The sequence below is a fragment of the Stegostoma tigrinum genome, chromosome 2 (assembly GCF_030684315.1).
Source record: "Stegostoma tigrinum isolate sSteTig4 chromosome 2, sSteTig4.hap1, whole genome shotgun sequence".
In the NCBI taxonomy this organism is placed as follows: Eukaryota; Metazoa; Chordata; class Chondrichthyes; order Orectolobiformes; family Stegostomatidae; genus Stegostoma; species Stegostoma tigrinum.
The window spans coordinates 123,875,706-123,888,615 of record NC_081355.1 but is presented as its reverse complement, the minus strand read 5'-3'; the positions used below and the strand labels follow the sequence as shown (position 1 = coordinate 123,888,615).

General features: G+C 42.5%; 1 protein-coding gene across 2 annotated transcripts in view; it reads right to left on the bottom strand.

Annotated features, from left to right (window-relative positions):
- rab18a (RAB18A, member RAS oncogene family) overlaps positions 1 to 12,613 on the bottom strand; it is a 41,425-nt gene extending 28,812 nt beyond the window's left edge. The window contains exons 1-2 of one of the 2 annotated variants that reach the window (XM_048561069.2): positions 12,427 to 12,613; positions 4,265 to 4,320 (exon numbers count right to left, since the gene is read on the bottom strand). In XM_048561069.2, coding sequence (XP_048417026.1) covers positions 4,265 to 4,320; positions 12,427 to 12,494 — 124 coding nt within the window. In that variant the 5' untranslated portion in view covers positions 12,495 to 12,613. The remainder of the gene's footprint in view (positions 1 to 4,264; positions 4,321 to 12,426) is intronic. The other variant, XM_048561059.2, reaches the window with a different exon arrangement.
- Positions 12,614 to 12,910: the final 297 nt, after the last annotated feature.

Genomic DNA, 12,910 nt, shown 5'->3' with positions numbered 1-12,910 from the left:
AAGTGTAACATTGTGACGTGACTGGATTAGTAATCCAGAGGTCTAGGTTAATGCTTTTGGATCAAGGACTCAAATTCCACCATGTGAATTAATAGAACAAATAAATAAATAGAAATGGCTGTGCACAAGTTTACATCCACGATTTTGAATTCTTAACAAGTAGCTCGATATCAAAATTTGCAGATGATAGCACTGGGGAGTATAAAATAACATAAGAAAATACACAGACTGCGCAGTTAAGTAGCAAATCAAATTTAACGCAGATAAATTAAAGTCATGAGCTCTGGCGGGAATAACAGAAACATTATCTACAATTTAGCAATTAAAAAGTTGAATGGAGTAGAAGGGTAAAGGGACTCGGGGTGTAGATATACAAATTAAGTAATCAGTAATGTTAGAAAAAATCCCTAGCCTGTTTAAGCAAAAACTATGATGTCAAAGTTATAAAGAACTCTGGTCAGACTGCACTTCAAGTACAATGCATATTCTGGACTCTACACTATAAACACGGCATAAAACAGCAGGAGTTAATGCAGAAAACATCTACAAAGATGATACCAGAATTGCGTGTCTATTGTTATCCAGAAAAGTTGGATTGTTTCCTTTTGTGAAGAGAAGATTTAAATATGACATAATAGGGTCATAAATGGTTTGGATAGGGTGCACGTGGAGCAAATGTTTCCATTTATTGCAGAATCATAACTAGGAACCATAAATACAATATAGTTGCTAATAAATGAAACTGAAAAATAAGGAACAAATTATTTACTCTGAGAAAGGCTCCAAATTCTAACCTATCATCACAGGAAGTACTTGATGCAAATAGTTTAGATATTTTAGAAAGGAAACCAAATGACAATAAAAAAGGGAATAGCTAGATATGCTGGGAGGCCAGAAATGGGCAGTGATTCACCAGGGGTTTAAATGCAGAATAGAATTGCGCCAAGAAGCCTGTTTTCATGATGTATATTCTATGTAATTCTTTGTAAACACAAAGCTTTTGGGATGGAACGTATCGCCTAAGAATAGTTAAGAAACTGCACAAGGTACATCTGACAAAGCAAAACGTTTTCTATTCACTGATTCATCTGTCATTAAAGACTATTTACTACTCAAATGCGAGCTACAGTATTATAGCCCTCAAAAGAAAGTTGCACTAAAAGTTAGGGGAGGGTTGACATAGTGGTAATATCACTGGTCTAATAATCCTAAGTTCAAAACATTGGCATGAATTCTGGGGCTTGAATCCCACGGTAGCAAGTTTGAATCCAATAAAAAATGCAGTCTAATGGCAATCACCACAGTCGACTGTACAAGAATACATTTGTCCTTGAAGGAAGGAAATCTACCATTCTTCTGTGGCCCAGGTACGACTCCTGTTCCACTGCAATGTGGTCAACTCTTAATTGCACTGTGAGCATTTAGCATCAATAATAAATGCTGGCCTGGCCAGCAATGCCCAAATTCACTGAAAGAACTAAAATAACAATGACATTTTTCTCAAAATTTAAAAAAAAGTCACAAGAAATTAATTGACAAATTTCTCTTCATAAATTATTTCCTTCTCAAAGCTGTGTATTTGCAATTGGATCATCTCCACAAACTATGAAAACTGATATTCAATGCTTTGAATACAAAACTGATTAGTAAAACACATTCTGCCTGCCGAAAGAACTGGATGAGAACAATGACAAGTCCTCAAGCATTTCAGTAACACAGCCAGTTTTTAAAAAAGTTCTTCAGATAATTACATTATTGGCTAGATGCAGCAACATGGTATTTATGATTCCAAATTAACTACCTATAGGTCATGAATGTTCTTCCACCATGGCAATTTGTGAAATTAATTTCAATAAACGTGGTAATTTGAGGAATAGGATGGTGAATAGAAAAATGTCATGAAAATTGACAGATTATAATAATAGACAATAGGTGGAGGAGTAAGCCATTCGACCCTTCGAGCCAGCACTACCATTCATTATGATCATGGCTGATCATCCACAATCAGTATCCTGTTCCTGCTTTATCCCCATAACCCTTGATTCCACTATCCTTAAGAGCTCTATCCATCTCTTCCTTGAAAGTTTACAATAGATTCACATGTAGAAAGAAACATAATACTGTCTGTGACTACAGACTTACATAGTATGGTTAACTCCAAATGCAACATGGGAAACTAGGAATGGACAATTTAAGGCTGTTTAGCATGGACTCTCCAGAGCCTTAGAACAAATATTTTTTTAAAAATGCATTAAACACAGTTCAGTAAATTTATCATATTTAATAAAGATCACTGCATCGTTGTGCTCAAGTAATCTGGGATGCCAGTAATTGGAAATGAACTATGATGGAACATTTCAATATTAAACATTCCTAGGTTAGATAAGAAAGGTTAAAATAACTGATTCTGCTTGATGCATTTCAAATACAAATTAGAAGACTCTTTCAACTGTATAACTATATTTTTTGGCTTAGCATATCAGCAATTGTCTGAATGAGGTTGACAGTTTGTCTTTCATTGCCAAAGTTATTTAAAGTAAACCTCAAACTCTATGCTCAGAGGTGGGATGAAGCTGCAGACTTTTTCACCTACTATGTCTACAGAGGGAAATTAATTCCTTCAGTCTGGGTCAAAGTTGCAGATAGGGTTGCAATAGATCTGTTGCACTTAGAAGTTCATTGATTCACCTACCCGCCTTGGTATGAGCTGAGCTGTTAGTTTCAAGGCACTTAGCTCATTTTCAAAGGAGAGTAAATGTGACTCCATATGACAATAACATGAACTTAAGTGTTTCACAAAAGGAGATTTACAAAACAGATAAGGGAAGAAAAAGGATGCTAAACGGGAACTGAGAGGAGGGGAGGGAAGATCAACGTGAAATTGTAGGTTTTGAAGATGAGAGATGTAGCAACGTGCAGCGTAACTGAAAATAGACTGTACACTCTTTTTAAGAGTGAGACGGTATAGGAAAAGGAAGGGTCTAGGCCCGAAATGTCAGCTTTTGTGCTCCTAAGGTGATACTTGGCCTGCTGTGTTCATCCAGCTCCACACTTTGTTATCACAGCTTTCGATTCATCCTGCATACTTCTCAAATCCTATCCATACCAATACCACTTGACCAAATAATACTGCAACATGATAGCAAGGTACAAATCCAGAAGTTTCCAATCTGTCACCACTGTTGAAGTGCTTTTTCTGATGAAGGGTCTGGGCCCAAAACGTCAGCTTTTGTGCTCTTAAGACGTTGCTTGGCCTGCTGTGCTCATCCAGCTCCACATTTTGTTATCTCCGATTGTCCAGCATCTGCAGTTCCCATTATCTCTGAATCAAAAGCTGTGACGGGTGAAGCTCATGGGAGAACTTCAGCCTAGCAGATTGATGATGATTTTAAGCCAAGATTAGTACCGCAGAAGTTAGAAAACTGAATTATCCAGTAAATTAATATGCCACTCTTTCTCCTTTGTGAAAATAAAGTTTGAGGCAAAGAATAAAAATGTAACAAAGCTATGCTAGCCATTTATACATTATGCCTCAGCTGTAGTATCATGCGTAATTCTGAACAGCATACTTTTGGGAAAAACATCTAGGACTTAGAGGGTTAAAAGCAGCACCAGGGACGAGGGCCTTCAGGTTGACAGGTTGGAGAAATAGGGATCTTTTTTTGTTAAAAGCAAAGAAACTCAAATGGAATAGTTCATAAACTGGCACAGGCACATGTGCTGAATGGCCTTCTTCTATGCTGTAGAATTCTATTATATATTTCAACCATCAATACAGTTTTCAGTGGTCTGTTGTCCACATGACCAGGCTAATCATTAACTGAATATTTTTCCTTGGCATCAGTGAAATTCTAAAAAAAGGCCAGTTCAGGAAATATACTCAAGGGAGAGTGTTTTCTTCAGTCTCGTATATAGTTGGAGCATTATTCTGAACTCTCTTTAAGCTCTAGAACTTTCACGGTGCGCTGAAAGTGGAGAAGTATTTCATTCCTTCAGTACTGACTGCAGCTAGATCAGTGTGACAGAAACAGCAAGAAATTGGAAATAATTATACAATAAAATGCTATATGCCTTGCAGCTATCATCTTAATTACAAGATGGATTCATTCACATTTTACCAATAAGTTAAAGATGATCTGAGCAAATTCATTAAACAGCACTGGCTTTCTATAAGACCTCAAATACTTTCTCCATACAAAATGATTTCGAAACTTTAATTCACAAAAAACAGTATCATCATTAATCAACTAAGGGTGAAACTTACCAATTGTTGCAGCAAGTTCTGGGTCAAAGGTATCATCTGTGAACCGTAGTAGCAAACTGAAAATATTAAAGGAATTGTCAATCACAAGACAAGCCAAACTCAAGATTTTACAAAGGCTTCAAAAACAAAGCTTTCAAAAGTTAACCTTTTCCCTGTTTTTTTTAAATAAAAAGTAATTTTATTAATATAATTGCTAGGATTTAACAGGAACATTTTTTCTTCATAATTGTAACAAAAATAGTGATATGATGACACACTAAAGCATTTATTCTAAGCCACCCAGAGTATAATAAGTCTGACTACAAACATAAATGGGAAATGCTGGAGAAACTCAGCAGTTATAAATTAGAAACATAGAATCATAGAATCCCTATAGTGTGAAAACAGGTCCTTCAGCCCAACAAGCTCACACTGACCCACAGCACATCCCACCCAGACATCCCCCAATAACCGATCTAATCTGCACATCCCTGGACACTACAGGCAATTTAGCATTGCCAAACCGCTTAGCCTGCATACTTCTGGACTGTGGGAGGAAATCAGAGCAGCTGGAGAAAACCCATTTTTGGCAGCATTTTTCTTATTCATTCACAGGATGAGGGCATAGTTGGTGAGGCAGCATTTATTCCCATCCCTAATTGCCGAACCACACCTCTCTGGATCTGGAGTCACACATAGGCCAGATCAGGTAAGGATGGCAGTTTGCTTACCTAAAGGACATGAGTGAACTAGATGGTTTTTTTTAAATCATTGACAATGGATTCGTGATCATCATTAGACCCTTAATTCCAGATATTTATGGAATTGAAATTTCACCATTTGCCATGGAGGATTCAAACCTGGGTGCCCAGAACATTGTCTGGGTCTCTGGTTATCAGTGCAGCAATAATATCACTGGGCCATCGCCTCCCCTTAGCACCTGTGGACAGGAAGCAGAATCAACATTTCAAGTGTGGTAACAAAGTGTGGAGCGGGATGAACACAGCAAGCCAAGCAGTATCTCAGGAGCACAAAAGCTGACTGATGAAGGGCCTAGGCCCTTCATCAGAGAGGGGATGGGGAGAGGGAACTGGAATAAATAGGGAGAGAGGGGGAGGCGGACCGAAGATGGAGAGAAAAGATGATAAGTAGAGAGGAGAGTACAGGTGAGGAGGTAGGGAGGGGACAGGGAACTGTTCGAGCTCCTCTGGGGAGCAAGTGGCAGTGCCGATACAGTCATCAATGTAACGGAGGAAGAGTTGGGGTTTGGAGCCTGTGCAGGTGCGGAAGAGGGACTGTTCCACCTAACCTACAAAGAGACAGGCATAGCTTGGGCCCATGCAGGTAACAGTTCATCCACTTCACCCAGAGGAGCTCGAACAGTTCATCCACTTCACCATCACCTTCCACCCCAACCTCAAGTTCACCTGGGCCATCTCCAACACATATCTCACCTTCCTGGACCTCTCAGTCTCCATCTCCGGTAACCAGCTAGAAACTGATGTCCATTTCAAGCCCACTGACTCCCACGGCTACCTAGAATACACCTCCTCCCACCCATCCTCCTGCAAAAATTCCATCCCCTATTCCCAATTCCTCTGCCTCCGCCGCATCTGCTCCCAGAATGAGGCATTTCACTCCCGCACATCCCAGATGTCCACGTTCTTCAAGGACCGCAACTTTCCCCCCCGCAGTGGTCGAGAACGCCCTTGACCGCGTCTCCCGCAGCACATCCCTCACACCCCGCCCCTGCCACAACCGCCCCCAGAGGATCCCCCTCATTCACACATACCACCCCACCAACCTCCGGATACAATGCATCATCCTCCGACACTTCCGCCATCTACAATCTGACCCCACCACCCAAGACATTTTTCCATCCCCACCCTTGTCCGCTTTCTGGAGAGGCCACTCTCTCCACAACTCCCTTGTCCGCTCCACACTCCCCTCCAACCCCACCACACCCGGCACCTTCCCCGCAACCGCAAGAAGTGCTACACCTGCCCCCACACCTCCTACCTCACCCCCATCCCAGGCCGCAAGATGACCTTCCATGTCAAGCAGATGTTCACCTCCACATCTGCCAATGTGGTATATTGTATCCATTGTACCAGTGTGGCTTCCTCTACATGGGGGAAACCAAGCGGAGGCTTGGGGACCGCTTTGCAGAACACCTCCGCTCGGTTCGCAACAAACAACTGCACCTCCCAGTTGCGAACCATTTTAACTCCCCCTCCCATTCCTCAGACGACATGTCCATCATGGGCCTCGTGCAGTACCACAATGAAGGTTGCAAGAACAGCAACTCATATTGCACTTGGGAACCTTGCAGCCCAATGGTATCAATGTGGACTTCACAAGCTTCAAAATCTCCCCTTCCACCACTGCATCCCAAAACCAACCCAGTTCTTCCCCTCCCCCCACTGCATCTCACAACCAGCCCAGCTCTTCCGCTCCTCCCACTGCATCCCAAAACCAGCCCAGCCTGTCTCTGCCTCCCTAACCTGTTCTTCCTCTCACCCATCCCTTCCTCTCACCTCAAGCTGCAGCTCCATTTCCTACCTACTAACCTCATCCCACCTCCTTGACCTGTCAGTCTTCCCCGGACTGACCTATCCCCTCCCTACCTACCCACCTATATTCTCTTCTCCACCTACCTTCTTTTCTCTCCATCTTCGTTCCGCCTCCTGCTCTCTCCCTATTTATTCCAGTTCCCTCTCCTCATCCCCCTCTCTGATGAAGGGTCTAGGCCCAAAACGTCAGCTTTTGTGCTCCTGAGATGCTGCTTGGCCTGCTGTGTTCATCCAGCTCCACACTTTGTTATCTTGGATTCTCCAGCATCTGCAGTTCCCATTATCACTGATACAATTTCAAGTGTGGTGACTCTTTGTCAGAATTCAAGCCCTGCCACAGTTGCATCAGTATTGGTGAAAACAAACCTGACGCATTCTGTCATTCTGGTTTCTATACTTAAAGGATAAGTAGCAAACTTTGTTTTAACTGGCACCTGATGAACTAGCATTCTCGGTAAACCGGCAAAAATTATACACCTCAAATATCATGAAATTTGCTACATTATTCTCTGGTTTTTAAAATTTATTTTCCTCAATTTAAGTGCATTTGTTGTTCAATTGAGCAGCCAAACATAATATCAACCATTGACTCAAAATTGAGTCAATTTCTCCTCAAATATCGCAATCTACTGCGATATATACATAGTCAGTTGAGTATTTAAGTGAGAAGACTCTCTTCCAGTAAGTTTCGTTTAAGCCAAAGTTGCATTATTTATGTTGTAAATAAAGTATAACAGTGATACTGTATACACCTGCATTATGTTTCGAATACTTAATGTGTGTTTTTACGTGGATTAACGTGGACCACTTGATTATCCGGAATATTGATCAACTGTACACACACTCCTGATCCCACAGGTGTCAGTTAGTAAAACGTTTGCTGTATTTGCACTGGAGGCAGGACACTGAATATTGAATAGATTGACTCCCGGCATGAGAAGCTGAATAAATGAGAATGAATAAATTGGGCCTGTGCTCCGATGTTTTAATGAATGATAGGTGATCTCATTAAAATGCATACAAGATTGTGATGGGGCAGATGGTGCAGGGTAAACTTAAGAGGATGTTTGCCCTGCCTGGGCAATGAAGAACACAGGTTTAGAGTGTCAGGGTAACGGGCCAACCATTTATGGCTGAGTTGAAATTTTTGTGCCCTCAAATGACTATGAACCTTGAAACCGTCTACTCCAGTGTTGTGGATGATGCAGCACGGAATACATTCTGTCCTCTCAAGCAATCTGGGGATATGCTGAAAGGGAGTGAGAGCACAAACACGAAAGGACCAGAGCCACAGTGTGACGAGAGCGCAAGCGCGCAAGTTGAGTGAGTGAGAGTGTGTGTGGGGGGGTGGGGGGTGTGGAAAGAGAGAGAGAAAGCGGAGAGAAAGTGAGAAAAAGAGAGACACATCACTTATCCATCTTTCTCGTCAGTTCTGAAGAGATTCATATTGGACTTGAAATGTTAACACCACTTGTCTTTGCAGATCAGGCTGGCTGGGTTTCTCCAGCATTTTGTGCTCTACAAGTAAAATTTGTCTCTCTCTTTCAAAGCATACTTGAAATACCAAAACTGCTCTCATTTGCTCTGTACAGAATTAGTTAGATCTTATGTACTCCAGTCAAATGTAAGATTCAATTATTGGAACAATGGCTTGTGTTTGTCCACCAATGGGGGTGGAGCATTTGTCCTAATAGCTAAAAAATCAAAAGGTTCAATTACATAAACATTGAATTCAAAATTCCTAGATGCACCTATGGAAGACAGTCAAAGCATGGAGCTCCTACCACCAGTTCAATGCAGGAATAAAGACGACTTAATCACATACGCAGCTGGTCCAATTTCTAATCCTAAGATATTGTTAATGGGGAATTTAGTGATGTAATTGAATGCAAAGGAAAATAGTTATATTGCCTAGAACTTGGATGAAATGTCACTTCTCAGCCCAAACGCAAATGTCCATGTCTTGTTGGGCAGTTTCAATATCTGAGAACTAACTTGCTTAGAATGCTGGCAGGACAGCTCAACATGTTGTCTTATAATGGCAAATGGAGTACAATGTGGGAAAGTGTGAGGTCATGCACTTTGGTAAGTAGAATAAAAGCAATGACCATTTTCTAAACGGGGAAAAAATTCAGAAGTCTGAAGTGCAAAGAGACTTGGGAGTTCTAGTCCACGATTCTCTCAAGGTAAACTTACAGGTTGAATCAGTAGTCAGGAAGGCAAATGCAAGGTTGGCATTTATTTTGAGACGACTTGAATATAAAAGCAGGGATGTACTACTGAGGCTTTGTAAGACTCTGGTCATGCCACATGTGGAGTACTGTGTACATTTCTGGGCCCAATATCTCAGGAAGGATGTACTGGCCCTTGAGCAGGTTCAGAGGAGGTTCACGAGAATGGTCCCAGGAATAGAAAGCTTAACATATGAGGAATATTTGAGGACTCTGGGACTGTACTCATTGGTGTTTTTTTTTGGGGTGGGGGGGGAAGAAGAAGAGATCTAATTGAAACTTACAGAATAGTGAATGGCCTGGACAGAGTAGACGTTGGGAAGATGCTTCCATTGGTAAGAGAAACTAGGATCCGAGGACACAGCTTTAAAGTAAAGGAAAGCGCTTTTAGAACAGAGATAAAGAGAAACTTCTTCAGCCATACAGTGGCGAATCTATGGAATTCACTGCCACAGAAGGCTGTGAAGGCCAGGTCAGAGTACATTTAAGACTGAGATAGTTAAGTTCTTGCTTATCAAGGGGATCAAGGGTTACGGGGAGAAAGTGGGAGAACAGGGTTGAAAAACTTATCAGCCATGACTGAATGGCAGAGAAGATGCGACGGGCCGAATGGCCTAATTTTTGTTCCGATGTCTTATGGATAGAGTGCTGGTCATAAAACAAATGATTGCTGCCACGGTACTGGCAGCAGCTACTCATTTTGGTCCTTCCCCTCAAATATGTCATAAACACAGACTGGGACAAAAAGCAACACTTGGTCACTGCTGAGGTACTGAGTGCCCTGCATTTTTTTTTTGGGGGGGGGGGGGGGGGGGGGAGGGGGACTGTGCAGGGTAGGGTCAGATGTTCGTGCACCTCTGCATCCAGACAGCAACTTTCCACCTTCAGGCCCCACAGCAACATCTTGATCTTGATCTTCCAAAGCAGTCTGCCCCAATAGAAGATATCTTCTGTCAGGTACATGGGCTCAACAACGACATGCTGTTCCTAAATCTAAAGTCCTTGGACTGTCTACTGAGAATCGCCTGACTTCTTTTTGGACCAGATTAAGGTTTGGGACATGGTCATCACCTTCAGGGACCGGCAACTTCACAAGGAAGCCACTGCTTAGGTGTGGGTTGCTCCAAAGTTTTTAGCAGTTGGTAGAGGAGGGAGCTTGAAATGCAGGTTTAACCAGCCTAGGAGACAAAGCAGTGGACTAGATGTCATCAGCATAACTGGCTGTTAGGATGTCAGTTAACACCCAGTACATTACAAGAGTCATCCAGATAGTCCTGACTATACTACTTAACCAAGAATACACAGGGAGTGGAAGTGACTCAGGTATTGCCATGAACTTACAGATGAACTGACAGTGATCTCTCGAGAACATGACTCTACCCCTGGATACCAATCCTCCCACAGTATGTGATGTCACACAATCTCAGGAAAACGCTTCATGTCTTTCAAAACAGCAAAGAGGGGGTTTCCTGAATGGACTGCTGCTGCACACTCTCCGCTTCCTCATCTTTGTCTCTCGTTTAGGTACACCTTGGCATAATATTTTACCTACTGGTGGTGAAGCTTGCCAGTGGAACACCCTCTAAAGGGGTCGTTTCATATTCAATCAGGAACCCAAGATGGAGAATGTTGTGTACAGTAGTCCCACGCTATGGGAAGTTAAGGAAGTTCACTGGGTGCCTAGCCACACAGTTTTTGTGGCCTCCAGGAAAAGGTATTAATGGCTCTTAATGGCCTGTTCAATGATTGACTGCACCTTAGCCCCTCACTCCTAATCAATGGGCATTCTGCACAGAGGGACCTCCTCAATGGACTGGACAAAATGGCCATCAACAGGTCCAAACAGCAGGCTATAGCATGAGTCATATAACAATATTAGAGGGGCAGACAGTTGGGTACTATCTGTGCTTAGGTGCCCATTGAGAGAGAGCACACAGTGTCATTAGAACAATTTACGTGCCAGTGGTCTCCAAAGGGCCTGAAACACATCATCATCGCTGGAGACAACATTAAATCTAATTTTAATAATTTTCTGTTACTCATTTTACATTTGGTTTTGTTGCAATGCTCTACAAAGAGCCAACCTGAATGAAGTTTTTATTAGAAAAGTGGAAAATTGATTCATCAGACTGTACTTTTAGAATGCTGGGTTCAGTTACAGTCTTCCTGCTATAGGGAAGTTGTTATTAAAACTGGTAGGGCTCAAAATAGATTTGTATGGATGTTGCCAGGATTGCACGTTGTAAGCAAGTAGGGAGAGGCTGAATAAGCCGGGGCTTTCTTCCCTAGAGTGTCAGAGGCTGAGAGGTGACCTTAGAGAGGTTGATAAAATCATGAGTAGTACGGATAGGCTGAACAGCCAAAATCCTTTTTTCTTCCCAAGGTGGAGGAGTCCAAAACTAGAGGGCATAGATTTAAGGTGAGAGGGGAAAGTTTTTCCACAGAAGGTGGTATTTGTATGGAATAAGCTGACAGAGGTAATGGTGGAGACTGATGCAATTGCAAGACTTAAAAGGCACTTGAATACATGAATGAACAGAAGGGTTTAACAGGGGCATAGGCCAAATGCTGGCAAATGGTACAAGATCAGATTAGGCTGGCATGGCTAAGTTGGATCAAAGGGTCTGTTTCCATGCTATATAACTCTATGACTCTATTGGAGTTACAGGGCATAACCAGAAATATTCCACATTGTCAGGTGGATGCATTTGTTGTAGTTTACCAGAACAGTTTGGATGGAGTGCAGCAATCTGGAGCCCATTTTCATGACAACTGCCAGAATCTTGTCAGGGGCCATAGCCTTTGCAGTTTCCAATGCCTTCAGCCATTCCGTGACATTGTGTGTAGTGAATAAAATCGACAATATAGATTTCAGGTTGCAGTACATTAAGATTATGGGGCTAGGGGGTTTGTCGTGTTGCATTTTAAGTGGCTAGAATTAGAAACATGAGCTAAGGAGTTTTTAGAGATATGAGGATTGTCACTGTCATGCTAGGATAGGGGTAGATTAGGGTCAAGGGGTTAGAATGTGCAGATATGTCAAGATATGAACTGCCAATATTGTGTTCGGGTTTAATGTTGTGACAAAGACTGGGATAGTTTCAGATTGGGAGGTTGGGGTCAAGTCTAGAGTTTAGGAGATACGAAGACTATCATCGTTATGGATTGTGCATGATAGCTTCAATGTTACATCAGCTGCAGAAACAGAATACTATTGTTGAAATGAAGCACCTGAAGAGGTGACATTTACACACCAATGGGCCGGGATACTGGACGCTGATGTGCTGCGTCAGGAAAGCTGGGGCCTACAGTTCAGCTCCGGAAGACGGGGTCCGAGAACCACCGGGTCGAACCAGCAGGGAACTCGGCACCACCTCACCTGGACTTGCCGACGCCGCTCTCGCCGATGATTAGGATCTTGAGGGTGGTCAGGATATCCTCGTCCATAGCTCTCAAACAAAACGCGTCGTCAAACCAACCCCCACACTGCTTTACGGCGCTTCCCTCTGACTTACAAAACCTCACAATTTACGGCACGTTTAGCGCCTTCCCCGCCCGCCAGGGCCAAAGACCCGCCCTGGTGACGTCACCGCGCATTGCGCAATGATTAACACAGACGCTAACTAATCAGAGGGAGGTCCTGGCTTTATGCAAGTACATTATGGAAAGGATTGTTTGAAGCAACTAACGAATTTGCACAAGTATATTTCACTAATGCTTCTTCACGTTTAATTCCTGACGGAAAACTAGAGATAGCATAGCCAACTATTCTCACATGAAAGTGGAAATAGCAACAAGTTGTTATTGTCTAGTTCACCAATCACCCTTGTTCTCATTTTTGTTTTCAAATTTCCCATGTCCTC